The following is a 27,468-nucleotide window of genomic DNA, read 5'->3' as shown; positions in this document are numbered from 1 at the left end:
CCTTTTATATGCTAAGATATATAGGGGATACCGCCTACATTCACCACGAGCTATATTATTAGTTGTAGAGATCTTAACGCCTAAACACCGTTTGCAAGCCAATGTGTGCACAGATTCAACATAATCATTCTGACAGAATCCCCAGACCTCGGCACCAAACAGCAGAATAGGAGCTATTTCCATATCAAATATCTTAAAGTATAATTCAAGAGATATATTGCCAAAGTTTACTTATATTTTTAAGAACACCAAATGAAGCCTTTTTACCTTGCAAAGCTGCATTAGAACAATGACTAGACCAAAACAAGCCCCTTGTGAATGTTATACTTAGATACTTATATGAAGTTACCGCTTCCAACTTCCTACCATTATAAAACCAACTTTCTCTTTTTGATAAAATACCACCTTTCTGAAAAACGACAACTTTTGTCTTATCCAAGTTGACCTCAAGACCATATTCTATATTAAAAAATTCTAAAACATCGATGCGCTTCTGTAGTCCTCCAATAGTATCAGATATAAGTGCTATGTCATCCGCAAAAAGAAGAAAAAATATTTGAATAACATCAGGATGTAATTGAATACCTGGACCTGAACTTCGTTCTACCTCAACAGCCAACTCGTTGATTAAAATCGAAAACAACAGAGGGCTAAGGACACAGCCCTGACGAACACCACATGAACAAGGGAAAAATCCTGACAACACATTATTAAATTTTACGCTAGCCTTTACGGATGAATAGATGGACTGTATAGAGTTAACCATTTTGGGGGAAACACCTCCAGATTTCAAAACTGACCATAATTTCAAACGACTTACACTGTCGAATTCCTTAGCAAAATGCACGAACACACAATAAAGTATAACCTTTTGCTTACTACGGTATACAAAACTAACCAACACAGTGAGAGAATGAAATGCTGGAAATGTATATCCTATTTGATATACTGTATTATGCATTCCTCAGAATACAGCATAAGCTTGTGATTCATCGGTATCATTTTGACCCAAACAAACTGATATTACAAATGAAAAGCTCAGCAGTATGACTGGGTAAGTATAGTATTCCTGATGGAGAACGAAAAAAGGACATTAATGAAATATAGCCAATGAAAGATGGACAGTATCACATCCATGTAATATAGCCAATGAAAGATGGAAAGTATCACATCCATGTAATATAGCCAATGAAAGATGAACAGTATCACATCCATGTAATATAGCCAATGAAAGATGGACAGTATCACATCCATGTAATATAGCAATGGAAGGTGGGCACTATGACATCAATGAAATATTCATGATGGAGTTGGGAAAGTATGACATTAACATTATGACAATAGTATGACAATATTATTCCCGATAGAAGTTAGGCAGTTCGATATCAACATAATATACCTCATGGAGTCAGGAAAATATGGCATCACTGTAATATTCCCAATGGGAGCTGGACAGTATGTGATTTACTATCACAAACTAAAGAGTAAGCTGAATCATTGCCTGAATGTTCCCTAACTTGCGTTATCCCACTTTTGGTTGAAGGGATAGAAGTAATGATACAGAGTCGAAACGCTCTTAAAATTAGTACTATTGTATTCTCATTTTGCTCACAACTGGATATATGATCTACTATCAGTAGCAACAAGGAAAGACTCCATCATTGTTTAGATTTTTAGGTCCAAACGGGCACTATTAGGCTTTATTGGCCAACTGCCAAAATCTTTGTTTGGCACTGCAACATCTAAGGATGTCAACATCTTAGCCAAACAATTCAATGAACTAACCAAGCACGAATCCCTGTTAGGCAACGTATTAACAGAGCATGAACACAAATTGACCTCGATAATGGCAAATGAAGATACTCGATTTTGAAATGCCCTTAACGGCATAAAAATCAATCACGAGGCAATAAAATATTCCACGGCAAGCATTAAAGCTTGATATAACAATCTTCAAAATGCATATGTATCCTTGTCATCAGTCTTGCTTCACCAAATTGAGCAAGCTGCCCTTATTGAGCATATTGAGGAATTTAAACTAGGAACCTTAGATCTGCTAAGAGGCAATTTAACTTTCACCACTGTTAATTTCCCATGCAATCACATTCAACATCTTCTTAAAATTAAATATAAGGGTATCAAATTGTTACAAACTGATGTACAGTTTTATACGATAATGCTAAGTTCTTGTATGCAAGGACAAAATCAAACAAACTATACATAACTGTCAATTTTCCATTGGCACCATCTGATGTTTCCTTTAAACTGTACAAAATCATTTCGATGTCAGTTCCTGTAAATGAGTCTACTAGCCATTCTACACAACTACTTAATCTGAAACCTTCTTGCAACTTCTCTTAACCAGCCATATTTCACAACTCTCAGATTGGACCAGGTTTCTACCTTACACTGTCCCTTTAGACTAACCCTAGCCACTAGAACACAAACGTCCTGTGAAATGGCATTATACCGAAATAACAAAGCGGAAGTCAAAGCACAGTGTAATTTTAGGTTCCTTCAGCAGGAACAAAAGTCACAACTAATTGAAATAACTCCCTCCAAACTACTTGTCTATAACTCTCCTGTACTAACCCTCACTTGCCCTGATGGTCAAAGAATCCCTGATGATAGTGATGGTAAACTTCGAAACAGACCCATTTAAGAAATATTAATTGTCTTGCTAATATAGTTAATTGATATAAGCTCACGTGAAAAACGTTCAATTTTCACCAAAAACATTGATGATTTCAAATGTGTTCACCACTACAATTTCGACTAGGTAAGTCGATAATCATTTCGTTAATCCCTTAAACAAACATTTCTAAAACAACACCCAACATCAAAGACTACCACCAGTGGCCTTAAGGCGAATACCTGAAACTAAAAAGACGACTTAACGCTAATACCCCGTCATTTTAGAGTATGGTGTAATGCCTGAATCGTGGCTCTCGTGTATGATAAGGCCAATTTATAAGAACAAAACTGACCCCAGTAATTACCGGGGAATCTCAATATTATGCTGCTTGGGTAAGCTGTTCACTTCCGTATTGAGTGAGAGGCCACTAGCGTACTCTGATAAGGTCAGCTTGATAAGTGAAGCGCAAGCGGGGTTCAGAAAGGGTTATTCAGCTATAGACAATGTGTATGTTTTAAAATCTGTAATTGATATTTATCTTAGCCAAAATAAGAAATCGTATTGTTGTTTCGTAGATTTTAGTAAAGCCTTTGATACTGTGTGGCGCTCCGTTTATGGAGCAAGATGATTAAATGTAATATTTCAGGTAAATGTTTTCTCGTCATACGTAACATGTACAAATGTATTAAGTCATGTATCTCGTACAAATGATAATACCAGTGATTACTTGCATTGTCGTTATGGTGTTAGCCACGGCGAAAATATCTCCCCATTTCTCTTTGCATTGTACCTAAATGATTTATTTATTAACCAATAATTTTAATGGCCTTGAAGATTTTAATAGTAACATTCATCATGATCTTAGTAACTTCTGTTGTTACTCTTTGCAAATGACAAATGATCTAGACATATCGTTATTTTTATTTGATGAGTATTGTAAAAGATGGAAATTAACTGTAAATGTCTCTAAAACAAAGATATTAATTTTTGGAAGGAGGCCTGTAAAATACACCATGTGTTCAAGTTACAACAGCAAAATATTGAATTGGTCTCAGAATATGTATATCTATGTATTTTATTTACTCGCACTGGTAGATTTTGTAAAGGTCAAAAGAGAATTGTCGAGCAACTTCAAGAGCAATGTATGCTGTTTTTAGAAAATTATGTTTGTTAGATATTCCCACTGGCTGTCAACTTAAACTCTTCTATAACCTTGTGCAGCCAATTTTGTTATACTGGTCAGAAGAGTACTATCTTAGAAAAAGCCAATAATGCTATAGAAAAAGTCACTAACTGCTTCGGGGCCAGAGAGAAGAGAACTTAAAGTAGACCCAAAGATATATTCATACAACTTATACACGTCTTTGAGTTGTCCAGCATATAACTAGACGACTTTTCACTATACTGAGGTAGGCCTTGCCTGGAATACGAGTTTATTTATATGAACTAGTATTTGAGTACCCCTTTTAACTGTGGTATGATCAGTATGGCATTATGTGTGATGGTATGTTATTGAATAACATACCATTATCTTTGATGATGGAGAAACATGTACAATGTGAATGACCCCCTAAAAGTTATGTACAAAGAAAGTGACCCCCTGCATGTCATGTACAAAATTGCAGATTTCCCCTCTACTCTATTACATATTTTGTGTACAAAATGGGTGGCCTCCTAATTACATCTAGTTCACTTACGTATTCAAAACGACTGCGATATTATGCAAATACACCATATATCATATTGCCACTTTCAAATGATAAATGATACGTTTCAGTCATGACATAATCAGACATAATTCATAGAGTTGTACGAAATAACTTACCTTAAAATAAAATGTAGAATTCCTTAAGCCAATGATCAGTCAAGGGGATGCTTCAATGTTTATTCTGAGGTCAAGTGCGCTGATAAGACATCACTGACCTCTTTTTATAGCGGAAACATCACAGATGTTGGAATTCTTTGCGATTGGCCAAAACATACAATACGTCTTTTAAGTACGATTTTTGTTGGTTGACATAGATCAGATATTTTTACTAATGGCGACTGATTGGACCAGCCGAAACAAGTTTTTGGAGGGACACGTGACCATGACAGGTTTATTACATCAGCTTAGTTTCGGTTTATTTTACAGCTTTTGTCTGGATGTTAGATCTGTTTTTATAGTTGATGTCACATAAGCCTGACACACTGGTAACTGGCGTCAATTAGATCAGATGTATTACTGTTTGTTTATACAGTTGTGGTCTCTATGTCTTGCCAGGTGTAACCCCACTGTGACCACACTTCTTAAAACAATAAAATGCAGTCACCCGTTCAACAATATGGGGATTAGTTACAATATGGGATTTGTCTGTTTCAAGGGAAGTCTGGTGACACGGACATTTGCACATGAACAAGATGTCTGCCCGTTGGGTACCCAGAGTGTTATCTGAAGAACACACACGTCAGAGAATCATGGTTTGTCGTCAGCGTCCCGAGGACTATCGGAGAGATCCACGTGCTCCAAGGGTCATATTGGTACTCGGGATGAAACCTAGGTTCATCACGTTGATCCAGAGACAAAAAGTCAAAGTATGCAGTGGAAGCACGTGACGTCACCAACGCCCAAACCGTTTAAATGAACGTCTCCCAGTGGTGGCCTCCGATTTCGGGTACTCCGTTGGTGTAATCATGATAAACTATTTAAAGAATGGTTTCACAATACATGGTGCATATTCGGCTGATGAACTGCGTAGGCTGCGTGATCAAATCAGAGAAAAACATCGTGGTGTCTGGCTCCTCCAGGACAATGCTCCAGTTCACACGGCCCAAGTGGTAGTGAGTGCTCTGGTGTTTCTAATAGTGAAATATATGCTATATAAAACAAACCGAAATAATATAAAGCCAGATTTTAAAGTGCTTCAAAGGGAAATGCTCAACTACTATAAAGCTACCAAATATACAGCATTTTGCAAACCCAGCAAACTTTTATGCTTTCTAGTCCTCCTTTCATACACTTTTTGCTAACTATACCAACCTAGATGTTACATAAGTATAATACAATTTGACAAGTGCATCTGAATACATGTATACGTATTAGCCTTGGGCAAGGATAACAGATACATTATAGTAAATCCACCCTGAACATATGATGATGATTGTTTGTATTGATGGTGATGATGATGCTTGCACAATGTTGATGACGAGGATGTTTTTTGTATGATGTTCTATACAATGTATTATGACAAAGAGAAATTGATAACGAGGATGTTGTGAACAATGTTTTGTACAATTTTTCTATGATAACAACAAATTGATGACGAGGATGTTGTGTGCGATGTTTTGTACAATGTATTATGACAACAAATTGATGACGAGGATGTTGTGTGCGATGTTTTGTACAATGTATTATGACAACAAATTGATGACGAGGATGTTGTGTGACGATGTTTTGTACAATGTATTATGGAAATAAAAATACTTTTAAAAAAGTGGTAGTGAGGCTGCACAGTACTGTGGCTTCAAGATCCTCCATCACCCAATCTCTTTTCCAGATCTTGCCCTTTTTTTACTTCTTCCTCTTCCCTCAACTCAAATCTGTCCCCAGGATGCGGAGGTCATCACTGCTGTGGATGAGTTCTTAGTCTCACGTGACAAATAATAGTTTTACGATGGGTTAAATATGCTGGAGAGTCGGTGGAACAAATGCTTTGAAGTGAAGGGGGATTATGTTGAAAAATAAGTACAACGATTTTCATACAGATCGCATATTAGCTAGAGAGGCCGGGGAACCTTTTGGACACCTCTAGTAGTCATCCCAGTTGTGTAGATTGATGCTCATGCTGTTGATCACTGTCCAGGACTCGCTTACATACAGACTGTAGCCATATAGCTGGAATATTGCTGGGTGTGGCGATAACCAAGAAACCAAACAACCCTGCCCTTTGAGAGAGTTTTCGCGATATCGTCACCACTCGCCCTTTCCGTAACCTCAAGAAGACGTTATTCGGCTTCTCTCGGAACAACATGATTTGGTCATGAAAGGGAGTCAGGGGTCAGATCACCGTTGCTCCGAAATGTATAAAGAACATTCATTCATACATATACATGCAGTGTATGAAATAATTTTGAAAGTCACTGTCCTGGAGGACTAGTTAAGTAAAAATGTTTGCTAGAACCAGGGAGACTATATAACGTTGTAGATTATCACTGCTAGAACACATCATACTTCACTGGCACTGCAAAATATCAATATCAAAATGAAAAAACCAAAGAAAATGCTCAATGCCATTAATTTTTTTTTTCATACAGCGGCCTTCGGATACAAGTTGTGAACAAACGATGATATTTTCGAATCGCTATTGTTGGTTTGCATTACAAGGGTATATGCACATGAAATGAAACACCGAGAAGACGTAGGGTTGGTCTAAGTTAACGCTCATCAGGTACTGCACGTGCATTTGTTTCACTGTTCCAACTACTGCTCTTACCCATTTGTAGTACAAACCAATAATTGCGATTTAAATCCATGATCATTAGAGACCTGCATCACTTAGGGCGGTCCTGCCACCATCACCTAAGTAGTGAACATTCGCAACCTGCATCAGTTAGGGCGGTCCTGACACCATCACCTAAGTAGTGAACATTAGAAACCTGCATCAGTTAGGGCGGTCCTGCCACCATCACCTGAGTAGTGAACATTAGAAACCTGCATCAGTTAGGGCGGTCCTGCCACCATCACCTAAGTAGTGAACATTAGAGACCTGAATCAGTTAGGGCGGTCCTGCCACCATCACCTAAGTAGTGAACATTAGAAACCTGCATCAGTTAGGGCGGTCCTGCCACCATCACCTAAGTAGTGAACATTGGAGACCTGCATCAGTTAGGGCGGTCCTGCCACCATCACCTGAGTAGTGAACATTAGAAACCTGCATCAGTTAGGGCGGTCCTGCCACCATCACCTAAGTAGTGAACATTAGAGACCTGAATCAGTTAGGGCGGTCCTGCCACCATCACCTAAGTAGTGAACATTAGAGACCTGAATCAGTTAGGGCGGTCCTGCCACCATCACCTAAGTAGTGAACATTAGAGACCTGAATCAGTTAGGGCGGTCCTGCCACCATCACCTGAGTAGTGAACATTAGAAACCTGCATCAGTTAGGGCGGTCCTGCCACCATCACCTAAGTAGTGAACATTAGAGACCTGAATCAGTTAGGGCGGTCCTGCCACCATCACCTAAGTAGTGAACATTAGAGACCTGAATCAGTTAGGGCGGTCCTGCCACCATCACCTAAGTAGTGAACATTAGAGACCTGAATCAGTTAGGGCGGTCCTGCCACCATCTGCTAAGTAGTGAACATTGGAGACCTGAATCAGTTAGGGCGGTCCTGCCACCATCTGCTAAGTAGTGAACATTGGAGACCTGCATCAGTTAGGGGCGGTCCTGCCACCATCACCTAAGTAGTGAACATTAGAGACCTGCATCAGTTAGGGCGGTCCTGCCACCATCTGCTAAGTAGTGAACATTGGAGACCTGCATCAGTTAGGGCGGTCCTGCCACCATCTGCTAAGTAGTGAACATTAGAGACCTGCATCAGTTAGGGCGGTCCTGCCACCATCACCTAAGTAGTGAACATTGGAGACCTGCATCAGTTAGGGCGGTCCTGCCACCATCTGCTAAGTAGTGAACATTAGAGACCTGAATCAGTTAGGGCGGTCCTGCCACCATCTGCTAAGTAGTGAACATTGGAGACCTGCATCAGTTAGGGCGGTCCTGCCACCATCTGCTAAGTAGTGAACATTAGAGACCTGAATCAGTTAGGGCGGTCCTGCCACCATCTGCTAAGTAGTGAACATTGGAGACCTGCATCAGTTAGGGCGGTCCTGCCACCATCTGCTAAGTAGTGAACATTAGAGACCTGAATCAGTTAGGGCGGTCCTGCCACCATCTGCTAAGTAGTGAACATTGGAGACCTGCATCAGTTAGGGCGGACCTGCCCCCATCACCTAAGTAGTGATCAGAGAAGTCACACAATGATTTTACATTCATATTTGATTATTGTGATTATTGCCAAGCTGTTGATCTCATGACACAGTGGAAAACTTTTCAATTTTAAAACACATGGTCGGGTCATGTTTCACGGACACGGTGGACACATAGCCCGGCGATGTTTCATGTGTTGCAAGACACTTTGTCCGATCAAGTTTCACATCTTGCAGGATATTTAGTCCAGTTATGTTTCACACCTTGAAGTAGACTTGGTCAGATTATGTTTCAGATGTTGCAGTACACTTGGAAGAGTCGAATTTCACATATTCCAGGACATGGAGCCCAGTTATGTTTCACATATTCCAGGACATATGGTCCAGTCATGTTTCACATGTTGCTGGACACAGTGGACAATTTGTCCAGTCCTGGCGTGCATTACATGTTGCAGGGGCTTTAGCGGGTAAAGTTAAAGGTGAATTTACATGCTGACGTAAATTCTGTCAAGCTGCTTCACATGGAGAAAGGCAAAATGTTCCAATACGATCAGGTTTAACTAAGTCATTGACAGAGATTGTTGGAGACATGTGGAGGTGTCTTGATCCATTGACAGTAATTTTATGTTGCTATGTACACCCTTTGTGTTCGGCTTGTGATTATTGTATATACATATTATATATGTCATTTGGGCGAGTTGGTATACATTAAATGTTTGTGCTTATTGATGTCTTTGTTATTTCATCAAGAAAACTTAGTGACTGAGTGAGTGAGTGATTGTGCTTTTGCACTACTTTTAGGAATTTCTATTAGTAATGTCATGGCAGAGGAAACCAGAAAAACTCCCAAAAATTGTTTAAGACAATAAGTGTAGGTTTATTTCTTGTACTCACAAGATAACTGAATTCTCTTGTTGATTTAATAGCAGTGTTTGCTGTACAGAGTAAACACCATTGGCAAAATTAGAAAGAGGACCTGTCCAACTGTCCCACTTATCTTCCCACCTATTTACATCACACTTGCCGGGACTTCAACAGTTCTTGGAACTGCTGGATGACAATCCACTGTTTGTGGAACTGGGTGATTATCGACAGTTAGTGGACCTTCAGTGAGATGATCAACGGTTGGTGAACTGCTGGGTAATGATTGACTGTTTACTGTGATGATCGACATGGGTGATGACTGACGGCTGGTGGAACATCCAGGTGATGATTGACAGCGGGATGAACTGCTGTATGATGAAACTACTGGGTGATGATTGGTGGTTACCTCAAAGAAAGCTCTGTCCAGATCTCCTTATTCTTCTAATCTTTTGTTTCCAACACATCATCTTGTAGTTACCTACAATCGTAACCTAAATATTGGAAAGACCACACTATTTCTCAGTAAAACATATCTATAAAAGCAGGCAAAATTTACAGATGTTAATTGTTAATTTTGGGGTGTTCACAGTTTTCTTTTTCTGTTACACACATAAACACACACACACACACACACACACGAGAGAGAGAGAGAGAGAGAGAGAGAGCGAGAGAGAGAGAGACACAGAGAGAGAGAGAGACAGAGAGAGAGACAGAGAGAGAGAGACATACAGAAACACACTCATGCATACGCTTAGACATGTGCATACATTCAGACAGACAGCTTTATTACCTCGGGCCCAACATACAGTATTTCAATCGGTTGATAATGTACACTGCATGCATAAATTTCGTTCTAAAGTTCATGGGGCTACACGACGTGCGTTGAGCACTTTGAACAGGACCATAGCTGTACCTTGGATTGTTTGTATATCAGTGGATTGCATGAGCTGAGTGAATTTATGCAAAGTTGGATTTTCAAAGAAATATTGGTTGATATATGTTTTCCGTAGATGGTGATACTTGGGGCAACACAGGGGAACATGGTATTCATCTTCCATGAACTTTGCATTATTAGTTGTGCACATTTCACATTTCATGACTGCGAGGTATATTTTTATGACGACCAGATTCTATTAATAGGTTGAAGTTGTCGCACCGGAATTTAGCTATATACTTGATAAGATAAGGTTGGATATCACACGTAAGGCACTTTTCAACATCGAGGAGGGATTTAAAAAGCTTGTAGATGCAACAGTTTGAGTTATCATGTAGGGATGAATGCCAGACCTGAGTTAGATTATCTTTCAGTCGTTGCTTAAATTCCAGTATGAACAGATCAAAGTTTCCCATGTCTTATTGTATCCACACTTGTCCAAATCCCAGTTTAAAGAGTATATTACTAATCTCAGAAGCCCAAGTATAACGACCTGTATCAGAGATGGATTTAATCATGTAGTAGGCTTGGTAGGGGAGTCTTGAAGGTTTGAGATGGATAAGTCTCCAAGAGCCATATTGTTCGGTGTAGCTTGGCTCCGTCCAAGAAATACTTTTCTTTCTTAATTTTCTCGAGATCCGAGTCCCACCGTGGTTGCTGAGTCGATATACCAATGCTCCACTTTTCCTCGTAACACACACTTTGTGACAATCCGCAGCTGAATGGTATAGATTCACAAATAGTTCAAAGGAATATTGTATATCATGTGAAGATGCTTTGATGATTTCTCCGTAATTATTCAAAAGCACTTCTTGAAAACGAATCAGAAACTGTGTTAATTTGGAATCATCCCGTAAGTACTTGGTATATTTTGCTTCAAGCAGTGACTGCTCCTCAGTGTGGGGCGTGTCATCACCGACCTGTATATCAACACTACAGTACAAGGGGAAGTGAACCGACTCGTCTTTGTGATGGCTTATCTCCCATTTGACAGACACCCATTTGACAGACACCCAATTGGCAGACACTGAACTAGGAGGTTAATTAGGGTAACACCTACGGGTATAATGGAACAGTCCACTGTCCAGTGAGTAGAGCAGGGTGAGCCTGAAGCAGGCTTGTTACTGAGAAGTTTGATTGTGGGTAAATAGAACTTTGTTGTGATTAAATGTGAATTATATCTCTTCTCAAAATTGATTTTACTTTCAATTACTATCGAATATAAAAACAGGTTTGTCACTTAGAGGTTTGATTGCGTTTATTGATAGAAAAGCCCCCCTCCCAATAATAGCATATATACAACAGAAGTTAATTGAGAAAACGTTTTGTTGGAGAGAATAGATATGTACATATTTGAAAACATTCTGATTTGCAGTAAATGAGACACCTGCATTGCCATGTAAGATACGATTAATACCAATCAGTGTTCTAATTTTAACAATACTTTCTAAAGATTGTAACAGTTTATGTCTTTGAGTAGTATACAATGGACATTCAAGGAAGTAATGAAAAACGTTCTCACATCCATGGCCACATTGACATGATGCGTCATATTTTTAAATATGTATTCTAAATAAATCGTAATTAAGTGCACTCGTCATATATCTTAATATTGTGTGCAAAACATATAACTTCTTTATTCCATTTGAATAATATTTAGGTTCACATTTGTCTTTATTTGATTTCTACAACTTCTAATAGATAAGCTAATGTTTTCAATATGATGATGCCAACTCCCGTTAGACTAGAAATGTTTATGTCTTTTCATCCATCTTTCAAATAAATAATATAGCTTCAGTTTGTTCCTGTGTTTTATTTGGACTATTCCATTATAATGTGTAGGTAACCGGTAGTAGATAATCTGTTCACTGAACCGTAAATGCTGTTGTTTTAAGGTGTCTGCGAACTGGCTGTCTGCGTAATGGGAGGACACCTTGTGATGTATTCCAAAATCACAAAAAGCTCACTACTAGGGGAAAGCTCACTACTAGCAATCATATAATCAACGACGCTAGCCCCATTGTGTGACACATGTAAAATTTCCCTTGCTGTCATTAAACAGTCTACCGTTCAATGCATGAATACCATAAATACAACAAATATCTGAAAGCTTCTTTACGTAATTGTTATAAAATTCTGAATCCATCGTGGACCGTGGCATATCAAAATAGTCAGACTGATGCCCTTCCGACTCAGGCATAATGTATTCAAGTGAATCTTCTGGAATATAATCGAGAAATCCTTTCATTCTCGCATTGAAGTCCCCAGCAGCCAAAAAAATAGTATCAGGGAAATTAAGCATAATTGGTTCAAGTTGCGTTTCAAACAATGACATGCTATCCGTATTGGTTGAATTGTATACAGGAGATTGTTCTGGTGAAAGATAAACAAACATAATTATGACATCTTTGGGTAAACCAAGCTTAGTTGTTTTGAAGTATAGTACTACACAATCCGAGAAATGATAATACATACATCAAACATACGTGCGCGCATGCGTGCATACAGACAGAGAGACAGACATCATATTCCAAGTCGAATTCTAACACAACTCATGACGTTGCTAGTGTTGCACGAACGCGCGCGCGCACACACACACACACATACAGAATCCGCCAGTTACAAGACAGGAGCCGGCACAAGCCCTCGTCGAAGAATGGAAGCGTATCCCTGCTGACGTCATCAGATGCTTCACGACTTCAGTCAGAAGGCGTGATAATTCATACATCCAGGCCAGGGGTAGAGATGCTCGCTTTTAGACTTCAATTTTCACATTATTTCTGTTGCTTGTGTTGTTATCGTTAGGCAAATCTCTTATTCATGTGTTACGGCTGAATTTAGTATGACCATAAATTATTGAGAATTTTAGGGAATATGTTTAATTGGATTTCTAGTATAAACAACCTTGACCAGCTATCAAGTGCTTGGTTTCATTCAAGAGAGACAACTCCGTTAATCCTTTTTCATTAGTTTGTGAAGATTATCCCCCTTCGTTTACTTGCTAGCCGATTACATTTTCAGTGATCCTCAGTATGGATGATTTAGAGAAGGAAGTTGATTTTAGAGTATTATAACAAGGACATCAGATCAGCTAAAGTCATTTCAAGTAGAACAGGCATCCATTTGTCCACTGTTTATCGTGTTTTGAAAAATATTGCAAATGGATATGGCATTGAGCAGCAGGGAGGCGCAAGTAGGCCCAGAAAATTGACTGTCGGTGACAGGAGGCGGCTTCGTATTCTTGTTTCTGAAAACAAACGAAGGATATGATTGATAGAGGAACTGTGGCTGTCTGTAAGGAGACAATAAGAACTGAGCTGTATGCAAAGTGTTGGCAGAAAGGTCGAGGAATTCCATCATCGATCATGAAACCTGAAGAAAAGGAGCGACTGTTGAACTGGTGCTTACAGCATAGAAATTTTAACTGGGACAATGTGATTTTCTCAAATGAAAGTTCTGTGAGGCTGTTTCCTAATATACTGAAATTCTGGACCAAACAAACTGAAAAACCTTTGTATCAGCGCCAAAAGTACAGTCTGAAATTTAACGTGTGGGGTGGCATATCTGTGTTAGGGGCAACGCCCCTCTGTGTATTTGAAGGGAATATGAACAGTGAGCTGTACACAGATATTCTCCAGGGACACATCTACTCACGTGTTCTATGGAAATGTTTGGATTTTCCAGCAGGACAATGACCCAAAACATCGTTCAAGCATTCACAGGCCTGGTTTCGGACCCAAACTATGACATTATTAGATTGGCCAAGCTATAGCCCTGACCTAAACCAATAGAAAATGTTTGGGGACTTATGAAGCAAAGTGTCAATAAGAAAAAATCTGACAAATATTGCTGAAATGAAGAAGAGGTGGTCTGATATTCGAACAGCATGGACCACGACTTTCTAACTTCTTTGATCAGTAGTATGCCCGGCCGCGTTGAAGCCTGCATTGCTGCACATGGTGACTTGACAAAATACTAACTGTTCACCTGTCTTTGAATCTGTGAGTAATGATCTGCTAATATTCACATTTAATACGTGAGTAATGAGTGAAAAAAATAAAAAAGATTTACAATCTTTAAATTCTTAATAATTTCTGGTTGCACTGTATATTGTTTTGAGTTCGAAATTTTGTGTTTAACACGTGTGTAAACGATTTGTTGAAAGAGTAAACTGTTTACTTTTTACTTAATTGTTGTTGCTTTTGTATATTATATTCAATTTCATCTACACGTCAGTGTATCTCAACATTATGAAAATGAAACCGTAGATGAAGATTCGCCCTCCCTCTCCACTAATTCTGCCCATTTCCTTCAATGTAAAATGTATGAGACGATATCATTTTGTATACATACGCAAGTAATTTGTCACATATATAATTTATTACACACGTCATTGGTCACACATATAAAACATTACGTTTCAAACCATGTTGAGTCCTTGGAAATAGACTCAGTACTGTAGTCTCTCAAAAATGAAGAAAGGTAAAAGGACATTTGACTGTAATGGAAACCATTGACAAGCATAGTCGCCTTTTATAGCAAGCATGGTTTGCTGGATTTGAGCCCGGGTCCAAAATGAAGAAAGGTAAAAGGACATTTGAGCCCGTGCTGACCAAGGTATAATCGTAATTAACCATTAACCACAGTCAGGTCACTCTGACTTATGGTTTATTTTGGTTGAACTAAGTTCTATATACTGACTGTCTCCCTGGTGTTACATATTTTCATGATGAATATTATTATCCTTAACTTGGTGTGGATAGTATATTTTTGCTTTGACAAGTGCAAGGAAAAGTTAACCTTTGATTGTTTAAATACTTAAGAATAAATAATGCAACCGTGGTAGTGATTATGCATCTCGTTAGATGTTGATTCATACTATATACGCAATGGATATCGTAGTGTTTGGTAGAAGGCACGGGTTCAGTTCCCCGCATGGATACGATTTGACAGGCATACTTGTGGTGTCACAGACAACACCATCTACTCTTCTCTGGTCGTTCAAGGATTGTACAGACTGTGTAAATACACCAAATTTACCTTAAATCCAAACTTATCTAAACCAGTGCTGCTTCAAAAACTCTAATGTATTCTTCTTTATAAATACCTCTCTTTTACTTGATGTACATTTTCTGCCTGTCCGTGTTGTTGTACTCTCCTGTGGAGAAATAAAGAATATTATTTAAGCAAGACAGCCTTTTTGTGTCAGTTGATGAAATCTGTAGCGTTAACTCTGACTCCACGGATGAAACTAACATGTCGCCCCGAGTTGGTATTCGAGAAACTATCATCCCCCGATAACTTGGAATGAAAGACGTGAGGACGAAGCTGTTGTTCCTAATTCCGATGACATATCTACGTTCGTTTAAAGAGATGTAAGGTGCGGTGAGGGTCATGTTGACCAACCATTCGGGTTCCTTCAAGTCTGCCAGAGACATCGGCCTATACATGTAGCCGTCAGCGCAGGACGTACGTGGTGTTGTTCCTGAGGGGCAAATCAAACCCCTCTAAGTCTCCTAGGTCGTTAAGCGTGACGTTGGGGCGATGCCACCAGGACATTGCTATAATATATTACGAGATAGTTTCCAATTGTTTTTCTGATAATTTCTCAGGGGTGCACTTCACTCCCATGAAGTGTATGTTGTCGGGTAGGAAGTTGGGTGTCAATGTAGGCATCCACGTACCACCTCCCACGGGTGAAACGGGCATAGTCGTACCACCCCCGGAGCCCAGGGTTCAACCAACACCCCCACAACCCCAACAGCAGGCGTCCAATCAGCAGCACATCGACCGTAAAACAGCGCTGGTGGTTGGCGTGGTCGCGGTCGGGTTGGGGCTTATTTGGTTAAAAATTCCTTAGCCGCTACGTACACCAGCCCTACCACAGCGACGATGGATGCCCACAGGTTTTGACCGAGCCACGTGACAGTTTTAGCCAGCTTGCTAAGTAACCACGAGACGATGCTACCCAGGATGCCAGGCAGGGCTTCAGCTGCCTTACCAGCGAGTTTAGCCAGGGCCTCCCCGAGGGATTTCAGGTGTTTTCTTATCCACTCTCTGTCGCCACCAGCGGGTGTACCACCTGGTGTGGTGGTACCCCCACTCAGCGTCACGACCAGGGTTGATTTGATGAAGCCCAATGCAGTCAGAATGCTGGCGATAGTAATCCCTTGCTCTCGGAAGAGGATTCGGATCCTGTTGGCCAACGTGGTGTCTTCATTAAGGACTCGATGGTTTCCTGCACGCGGCTGATCTGGGATCGAAGCTGTTCCCGGTTCGAGGAAGAGGATTCCAACCGAGTCTGTCTATCATCTGGTAAGCCACGCAGCCGTTTTTCGATATGGCGCTTCATATCCTCGTCGTCCGTTTCAGTGAGTTTTACTTTCTCACGAGCGATGTGCTCATCGAGTTCGTTCAGTTTCCCCATGTTGTTCACGAGTTCTCCGCGTACACGTTTCAAGGCTTCGTCTAGGCCTCGCAGTTCTCGAACAGGAAATTCGAAACCAGACAAGGGTTTGTCAGGGTACATGGCCAATATTTTTTCTATACTATCTGATGTTTCTTTAGCACGTTGGGGTACGTCCCCGGTTTTGCTGAGTTCGGTCCTGGCTGCTTGCAGATCTTGGACGACCTTCGGGGGAAGCTTAGGTCGTACGCCACCGTAATCTATGAAGCCGATTTCCTCATGGATCAGTTGACTGGTGAGTGGTGACAAAGCATACGGCCCTTTCCCGTCTTTTTTCATGATATCGACCCCCGGGTGAGCCTTCAATCGCAGCATGCCCTTCTTATCGACGGTAAACTTGGCATAGTCTTGTACCAACCGCTTGATGTTGTCTCAGCTGCGTCGTAATAATCGTCGACGGGCGGCTGTACAAGTTCAGCACTTAAGGGGTTGTTTGTGAATGTGGTGTCATCATAATCCACATCACCCATATCATCCATCGGGATGTCCTCAAGGCCGCCTTCAGCCATTATTTATATTAAAATTTTATATTTTATCTATATAACAATGTATGGCAGGAAACTAGATCCTTTCCGAAGATCAAGAGAGCCTCTAGGCGTCAGAGCCGTGCACCAGTCGGTGACCATCAGCAACAATCCCAGCAAGGTAGGCCAGAACCAAACGCTGCTGGTTAGATTCCCAAACCTGGGTGAGAATAACCTCATCGTACCAGGCACGGTTCGACTGACGTTCAACCTCACGTTGACCTCCGCCAACGACAAACGCGAGCTAGTGCGGAACGTAGGTCGAGACATCATCAAGAAAACCACCATCAAGATCAGCGGTAACGAGGTGCTGAGCATCGACGACAGCGACGTGTTTCACTGCTACGAGGATCTCTGGAAAAGCGAGGGAGAAAAAGCGTGTACCAGGGCATCAGCAAATTGACTTGGTTGCACGTGGGGTACGGCTTCACGCAAGACCAGCTAGACAAGATCTCGGACGGTGAATAGGCCATCGCCCAAGCATACGGGAACAGGTTTTGCGTGCCGCTCGACTTTGAGTTGCTCACGGGACACGCCCCGTTTTACCAGGCCGCGCTCGGTGATAGGCTTGAATACGAGCTCACGTTTAATGACTACAGCAAAGTCGTGTGTACGCCGAACGGTGAAGAAGCCAGTTACACCATCGACAACATCTCTCTGGAGTTCGACATGGTCACTAGCCCGGAGCTGGCCAGGCAGGTTCGAAACCAGTACTCGGGGAAGGTAGCCATCCTGTACAACCGCATACTGAGGCATAGATCGGTCGTGCGGTATAACAGCGACACTGTGTGGAATATCAACCTGAATTTGCCGGCGCAATCGATGAAAGGTATCCTCATCGTCCCCGTGGAGGATTACGAGCCGTTCCGAAGGGACAGCGAGAAGTTTTTCAACCCCGAGATTGAAAAGGTGGAAGTGACCATCGAGGGAGTGCCCAACCACCTGTTCAGTCATGGTATGAGGGCATACCAGCAGTGGGATGAGATAAAAAAGCTACAAAAAAAAGGCTATCAAACAACACCCACACGTCATCAAGGACCTGGACCTATCCGCCGTGCAGATCGGCGAATACTTGACCACCAAGTATGCGCTATGGTTCGACATGCAATCCACGGATGACGATAAATTGCACGGCAGCGGTCGCCGCATAGACAACGGCAGCGAGGTGATAACAATCCAGATTACCAAGAAGGCTCAACCCGGGGGCAAGTTGAAATTATATCTGTACGTGATTATGGATGCGCAACTTAATATAGACAATGGGAGATTCGTGCAAGCCATCTACAGATGGAAGTAGGCCACTGCCTGCTGGCGGCAAGCCATCTATTGATTTGCCCCGCAACCCGCACTGCGCCATAGTGTGTGGACAGACGGGCTGTTGGAAGACCGTTTTCGTGCTGGATATGTTGGAGGGGTACTACCGCGATGTGTTCGATAACATCGTTATCATGTGCCCTCCTTTGCACATGAATAGAACGTACACGGAAAAACCTTTGTTGATGACGGACCCGGAGTCGACACAAAGTCACTGTTTATCCTGGACGACTGCAGCGCTAATCGTGAGATAACAAAAAGAGAGACATGCTATCGTACCTGGCCTTCTCTGGCCGGCACGCAAAGCACAACGTCTGGGTACTAACGCAGAAGTTCAACTCGGTGTTGAAAGACCTCAGGGAGCAGACGCGATGGGTGGCCTTATTCCACTGCAAGGACAGGGATTCGTTCGAGGAGTGTTTGAGAGAGAACGATGTGATGAGCAAACTAGAACGGGAACGGGTAAAGAAACAGCTCGCTGAAACTAAACATGCTAAGCTCGTGCAAAAGACCGAACAACCCGTGGCCTATAGCGTGTTTTAGCTTAGCAAAGCTAAGTAAATGCTAAACAAAGCTAAGCAAAGCTAAGCAAAAATAAGCAAATGCTAACCAAAGCTAAGCAAATGCTTAGCAAAGCTAAGCAATGGTTTGTGAAGTGCTCATTGTGTGCAATTTAACCTTCATCTCGTTGTGTTTCGCCTGTATCGGTTATTATATCATTAGAGTTAAAAATCGCTTGATATATTATAAGATGGAGTGTGATGAACTGCTCGAACCTGTTGGAGGGCGATAAGCGGCCTGATGACGACAAGATGCATACCACGCCACTGTGGTCGCCAGTCTAGCCATAGGGTACACTCGGTTGACCAAAATGGTGCTTAAACAACCAACTATCAAGCTAGATTTTAACCTGCAGGATATGGGTATGCTCATAATGAACCTGGGTATGGCGATGGCCACCAAGGACATCCTCGTAAAACAAGGGATCCTACCGAAAAATATTTTGAAGTAAATGTAACTATATATAGGATGGCTAACATCGCCATGATGGTTGGTGGGTAGAAAAGTTAGTAAACGCCCTGGCATTTTCCACCGGCAGTAATTTCCTCTTCTCAAACCCTACGGGGTCGGACGCAGAACGTAAAATATATATTTTTCACCTGGCCGTGGAATGATTACAAGCAGCACAAGCCGAGTACGCGAAGAAACGTGTACAGAGGATCGATTACATTAACGAACAACTCAGGCGTGAGAACAATGCCATTAAAACATTCCATGATGTCGACGATGCAGAGAGAGAATACTACCTACTAACCGGTAAACAACTAGAATCATTCCATAAGCCCACACTTGCTCAGTACTACACACCATCCCCGGGGCAAAAGGACCGGGAATTGATCTTTATCGTGCTGGGTCTAGCAGTGACTGCGTTGGTTGTAAAACAATTAAACTAAGTACTCATATAAGTATACCAAAGATGAGACCTGCCCCGTACCGATGTCAGTACATACTGAGGGGGAAGACTGAGACCTGTGGTAGGAAATGTAGGATGGAAGGGTATTGCTGTTTTCATAGAAAATGTTTTGTGAACTACACGAGTTCCGTGTGCGGTATTGGAGTGAAACGTCACTACCGTTTATATAAAGCCCAAGGGGCAAACACAGTCAGGCACCAGCTTATCTACGAGAAGAAAAAAGACTACATAAACGAATGTAGACGCCTCCTCAGCATGGAGGTGTAGTGATCCAATTAGAGACTGTGTACACCTAGGTATAATGATGTTCGTGGAAGTTGAGCCTAGGGAAAGTCGTTGCCTGAGAAGCTGGCAGATGGATATAGGTAGAAGTATAGATATCAGTGTCCTCAGACCTATTATTGTTGGTGAACTCTATAAGGCACTGGAGGAGGAGGGCTTCGCAGTGAAAGCAGGGACTTGTAATTATTTTGATGGTGGGAAAGGAGATGTGTATCAACTCGGGGATGTAAAGGAGTTTGTTGACACCTCGTTGGAAATAATACAAAACACCCTCGCATGTTCCAGGGAGGATATAATCGATGAGGTCTATCTAGATATTTACTGAAGGATTTTATGGGCGCCTTATTATTTTTTGAGGGTTGGAGGAGTTACCTCCCTTGCCGGTGGCCCAATTAGAGATTGTATACGCTTTGGTATAACAATGCCTACTACTCGGGAGCTCAAGCAGATCGCCAGAGAGCGAGGTGTAATTGGTTACTCTCGAATGAGCAAACCAGCGTTGTTGAGATTACTTAACATACAACCCCCTCCTACGATAAAACAACTAAACCTCTAAACAAAAGAGCTAGGGTTGATGGGTTATTCCCACCTGGGGAGAGCCGGGTTAGTGGCATTATTATTACACGACCCCGTAGCAAAGCCCCACACTGTGAAACAACTCAAACAGGAGGGTTGGGGTTAGTAGGTTATTCCCGTTGAGGAAACCACAGCTTGTAGAACTATTACGGCAGAACAGAGCTATTGACCTAGAGTTCATGCCCACTGAGCATGCTGTAAGTAACTATTTGAGTGGCTGGCACATGCATGTTGATAGGAAGAAAGACAGCGCTGATATCAAGCCTCTAATCGCTGAAAAAGTCAATGAGGAACTAAACGATTTGGGAAGTATAAAGTTTCAAATCACAGTGAAAATGTCGATCGATTAACAGCAAGGGGGAACCCCCGATGGTGTCATTGAGTACGTTCAGCCTTACTTCCGAAGTAAACAAGAAGTCGTGACTCATACCGAGACTATAGACGAGTCAATCGATATCAGTTTTCAGCAGATACGAGAATACCTAGAACGCTACACACACATGGGGTCCGGGTGGGTTGTTGATAAAATCGATAATGTCTATCTAGACATAGCTAACTACGTGCCATTCAGAGGGGGTCGTACATAGACTTGTCTCCCTACTACAAAGCAAAACAGGCCATGGTCAACGTCAAGAATAGAGGAGACGATTGACTGAGGGTAGCTACCAGGTCAGCCTGGTTTCCAGCTGACACTCATTCGGACAGGCTTTCTAGCTATCCCCAAGATGATGGGCTCAACTGGGATGGTACAGATGAACCAACCCCCATATCCCAGATCACTAAAGTAGAAAAACAGAATAATATAGCTTATAATGTCTTAGGGCACGAAGGCGACAAAACGATCGTGCACAGGATCAGCCCAATGTTGGGGAAGGGGGGTCGCCGTGTGATCAATATATTCATGACCCAGCGAGGTGACTACACGTGGATAAAACACCTCAGCAGGCTGTTGCACGACCAGTCGAAATACGATGGGAAAAAACACTTTTGCATACGATGCCTACACGGCTTCACACGAGCTGATTTAATAGAATCCCACCGGGAGGATTGCCAAGGTGTGGGGCAGACGGCCATACGAGTCGACATGCCTAAGGAAGGTGAAAATATCTTAAAATTCGGCAACAACAAGAATCAGATGTCCGTGCCTTATGTCATCTACGCCGACTTCGAAGCCTTGGTCAAACCCGTTGAGGCTGCTGCCGGCAGGGCCACACAAAAAACACAGGAGCACGAGGCCTGTGGGTTCGGATGCGTGGTCGTCCGATGTGATGGGGAAACGAAAGCTCCCGTAGTGTACAGGGGTCCCAACGCGGCTGAAAAGTTTCTAAAGTGTTTGCAGGAGGAAGAGAAAAGTATTCGGAAAGTGCTGTATACAGTCGCTCCCATACGTATGACTCAAACCGACCGGCTAGCTCACGGCTGCAGTACTCACTGTTATGTGTGTGATAGCCCACTGAACGGTGATTCGGTGAGAGATCACTGCGACGTCACCAGTAAGTATTGAGGCGCCGCTCCCAACGCGAGCAACCTCAAGCTTAGAATCACCCCCAAGACAATAAACATCCCCGTGGTCTTCCACAACTTGAGAGGGTACGACTCTCACTTGATCATGCAGGCCATCGCGAAAGTTGACGGCAACCTGACGTGCATCCCCAACAACATGGAGAGATACATCTCCTTCAGCTTGAATGGCCTGAGGTTCATTGACTCGGTTCAGTTCCTCCTGTCGTCACTCGACAGTCTAGTCAAGGCCAACGATACCTTCCCCATCACCGACAGATACACCGACGCCGAGACTCGACCCCTGCTGATGAGGAAGGGTGTGTACCCCATACGAGTACATGGATGGCTGGGCCAAGTTCGCCGAGACCCGACTACCCCCCATCAACCGATTTTACAGCAACCTGACCGACTCGACAATCACCCAAGACGATTACTCGCACGCGATTAACGTATGGAATAAACTGGGCTGTAAGAATCTGGGTGACTACCACGACCTGTACTTGAGGACAGATGTACTCCTGCTAGCAGACATGTTCGAGACGTTTAGGCGGACATGTTTTAAGCAGTACCAACTCGACCCCGCAATGTACTACACCTGCCCAGGTCTGTCGTGGGATGCATTGCTGAAAAAGACCGGAGTTAAGTTGGAATTGCTCACCGATTACGACATGCACCTATTCATTGAGAAAGGCTTGCGAGGTGGGATTTCCATGGCTACCAAACGATACGCGAAAGCCAGTAATCAATACGTGAAGGGCTACGACCCAAGCAAGCCAACCAATCATATTCTCTACCTCGAAGCCAACAACCTGTACGGCTGGGCCATGAGCCAGTATCTACCCACAGGGGGATTCGAATGGGCATCTCACGAGATCGCTGTTATGAGCATCGTGCCGGATTCGAACAAAGGCTATATCCTCGAGGTGGACTTGGAATACCCCAAGGCCTTACACACATCGCACACCAGCTACCCCCTGGCCCCCCGAACATATGAGGGTTAACCCAGACTGGATGTCTGAGTACCAACATAACTTGTTAGGTGGGCGGGTGGCAGACGTTGAAAAACTATTGCCCAACTGAATGAATAAGACCAAGTACACCGTTCACTATCGCAACCTGCAGCTGTACCTGTCGTTGGGTATGAGGCTGACCAAAATACACAGGCTGCTCGTGTTCGACCAGAGCCCCTGGATGGAGCCCTACATCAGAATGAACACAGACCTGCGAAAGCTGGCCACCAGTGACTTTGAGAAAAACTTCTACAAGCTCATGAACAACTCGGTGTTTGGTAGGACTATGGAGAACTTGAGGAAACGCATGACCATGAAGCTGGTTCGGTCGAAAGAGGAAGACAAGCTCAGGAGACTGATAGCCAGCCCGGCATTCAACCGGAGCAAGATATTCACCGACGACCTGGTGGCCCTACACATGAAAAAAAGCCACATCAAATTCAAGCGGCCTGTTTACATGGGGATGAGCATCCTTGATTTATCCAAACACCTTATGTACGACTTTAAATACAACGAACTGAAGAAACAGTACGGCGACAGGTGTGAAGTGCTGTACACTGACACGGATTCCCTGCTGATGGAGATTCGAACCAAGGACGTGTACGAGGACATGAAGAAACGCCTCCATTTATACGACACCAGCGACTACCCCAAGGACCATGCCATACACAGCACGGTAAATAAAAAGGTCCTAGGTAAGATGAAGGACGAGTGTGCTGGCACGCCCATAGCTGAGTACATAGGCTTGAGATCCAAGATGTACTCCATCCTGAAGGCCGACAATGGTCAGATCCGGAAGGCAAAGGGTGTTAAGAAGTACATGGTTAAACAACACATCAAACACGCCAGCTTCAAGGAAGCCCTGTTCAAGACCCGTACCTTCAGGCATAAAATGAACACGCTTAGAAGTGATGGGCATAGGATATACGGACTGACGATAAACAAGACATCCCTGTCGCCGATGGACACTAAGCGTTGGGTAGCTATTGATGGGATCAACACGTACACGTATGGGCATGAGAAAATTGAACCAAGAACATAGGTGCATATATATATATATATATATATATACACGATACCCTGTGACAACGATGTCACGGAACCAAAGAAAGTTTGAGGCTATTTACAACAGCCCGCGAGGGTACTGGAAAGGAGCTAGCGCCGGGCATAAGCTGGCTAAAATGGCGTGAGTACCCCCAAACGAGGCCAAAGCGTGGCTTGAAAAACAAGCCCTGTGGCAGATCTATTTACCGGCACCACGCTACGTGCCTAGAAGGAAGTTTGATATTAACATACCCAATAGCGTGTACCAGGCCGACCTTCTGTTTCTACCCCACGACAAGAGGTCGTGGCCAGCCGCTACAAGGAAGCCGAACCCTTGACCGCGAAAGACTCGGCCGAGGTAGCCCGCAGATTCGACCGCATGTACAAACGCAGTCTGCTGACGTGGCCCACAGAGCTGCAAGTCGACCCCGGGCAGGAGTTCATGAGTGCCGTGTCACAACTGCTAGACAAACACGATACCAAGGTCAGGCGTGGCGCTGCTGGGGCTCATCGCAGCCAACCCATAGTTGCGAGATATTCAATCGGACTTTGGCAGAGCTCTTATTCGGGCATCAGTATGCGAGAGAGATGGCCAACCCGGGGAAACGATCGACTGAATGGGTAGCGTGGCTACCCCAGGTGGTGTCGGCCATCAACCACGAAACCACCCGTCTCACCGGAAGAAACCAGCCGACGCTATCAAACTAAAATCAATATTAGCCGAGTCGGCTGCACCATTGCGTGGGAAGGAGAAACAGATACCTGATAGGGCCCTCGTGAGGTACCTCTACCAGCCGGGGAACACGAAGGTGACACTCGGAAACGAGCCACCAATCTGATATGGTTGGTCTAAACTTACAACATAGATAAAGTGGACATGAAAGCCGACGAGCCGAACTTGTACTACTTGAGAGATGGGCCAGGGAGAGGTTTGTCAGAGAGGAATTATTAGTCATACCGTACGGCACAATGTTACCCCCCAAGCAAAATATTTAACACTTACCAAGTAATCCCAATAGTATCCTGTAACCAACTGTTTCCTGTCAACACGACATAGGGTAATCACATGATCAGGAAAGTACTAGTTCACGACATAGCGACACTATTGTGCCACGTGGGGTCGGGAAGTTAACTTTGAGAAAAAAAGCTTTGCAGAGGCTTTTGTTGGACTTGGTCTCGGACCGCTATTGTATCTACTACTTTGATCACAATTGTGAATCCCCATGTGTGCCCGTAAATCACCTAATTGTGCAAATTTTCCCCCACATGCAACACATTCCTAAGGCTTGATTCCACTGTGAATCCTCATGTGATTCTGAAGAGTACTTGAATTTGTAAATTTCTTCCCACAATCAACACATTCATACGGCTTGATTCCACTGTGAATTCTCATGTGTGCCTTCAGATTACTGGAATGTGTGAACTTTTTCCCACATTCAACACATTCATATGGCTTGATTCCATTGTGAATCCTCATGTGGGTCTGCAGATTTCCTGATTGTGTAAATGTTTTCTCACACACAATGCACTGATGAGGTTTGCTTCCACTGTGAATTCTCATGTGTTCCTGCAGACTATCTGTTCTTGTAAATGTTTTCTCACACACAACACACTGATGAGGTTTGATTCCACTGTGAATCCTCATGTGTCTCTGCAAACCACTTGATTGTGTACATTTTTTCCCGAATTCAACACAGTTATAAGGCTTGATTCCCTTGTGAATCCTCATGTGTCTCTGCAGAACACTTGAATATGTAAATTGTTTCCCACATTCAACACATTCATACGGCTTGATTCCACTGTGAATTCTCATGTGTGCCTTCAGATTACTGGAATGTGTGAACTTGTTCCCACATTCAACACATTCATAAGGCTTCATTCCACTGTGAATCTTCATGTGTCCCTGCAGAGAACCTAATTGTGTAAATGTTTTCTCACACACAATGCACTGATGAGGTTTGATTCCACTGTGAATCCTCATGTGATTCTGAAGAGTACTTGAATTTGTAAATTTCTTCCCACAATCAACACATTCATAAGGCTTGACTTCACTGTGAATTCTCATGTGTGCCTTCAGATTACTGGAATGTGTGAACTTTTTACCACATTCAACACATTCATCAGGCTTGATTCCACTGTGAATCTTCATGTGATCCTGCAGATGACCTGATTGTGTAAATGTTTTCTCACAAACAATGCACTGATGAGGTTTGATTCCACTGTGAATCCTCATGTGTGTCTGCAGACCACCTGACTGTGTAAATTGTTTCCCACATTCAACACATTTATACGGCTTGATTCCACTGTGAATTCTCATGTGTGCCTTCAGACTACTGGAATGTGTGAAACTGTTCCTGCATTCAACACATTCATAAGGCTTCATTCCCTTGTGAATCCTCATGTGTTCCTGCAGATTAACTATTTTTTTAAATGTTTTCTCACACACAACGCACTGATGAGGTTTGATTCCACTGTGAATCCTCATGTGTCTCTGCAGACCACCTGATTTTGTAAATTTTCCCCCACATTCAACACATTCATAAGGCTCGATTCCCTTGTGAATCCTCATGTGTCTCTGCAGTTTACCTGATTGTGTAAATCGTTTCCCACATTCAACACATTCATAAGGCTTGATTCCACTGTGAATCCTCATGTGTTCCTGCAGATTACCTGATTGTGTAAAAGTTTTCTCACAGACGATGCACTGATGAGGTTTGATTCCAAATGTGAATCTTCATGTGTTTCTGCATATGACCTGAAATGTTAATTTTTTGTCAATCCTCATGTGTCTCTGCAGACCACCTGAAATGTTAATTTTTTGCCCACATTCAACACATAAGGGTTGATTACAATGTGAAACTTCATATGTTTCTGAAG

At 42.7% G+C, this 27,468-nt stretch overlaps 1 protein-coding gene across 1 annotated transcript; it reads right to left on the bottom strand.

The window, feature by feature from the left end:
• Window positions 1-15,512: 15,512 nt before the first annotated feature.
• Window positions 15,513-26,770, bottom strand: LOC124253080 (zinc finger protein 383-like). Its single transcript, XM_046686800.1, has 2 exons — window positions 26,134-26,770; window positions 15,513-15,556 (listed from the first exon to the last, which is right to left on the bottom strand). Exons 1-2 carry the CDS (start codon window positions 26,738-26,740, stop codon window positions 15,513-15,515), a joined length of 651 nt encoding a protein of 216 aa, XP_046542756.1. The 5' UTR covers window positions 26,741-26,770.
• Between the last annotated feature and the right edge of the window lie 698 nt (window positions 26,771-27,468).

This window comes from Haliotis rubra, unplaced genomic scaffold (genome assembly GCF_003918875.1).
Source record: "Haliotis rubra isolate DU_JTF1 unplaced genomic scaffold, ASM391887v1 Scf531, whole genome shotgun sequence".
Taxonomy (NCBI): Eukaryota; Metazoa; Mollusca; class Gastropoda; order Lepetellida; family Haliotidae; genus Haliotis; species Haliotis rubra.
This window is presented reverse-complemented; position numbering and strand designations above follow the sequence as displayed.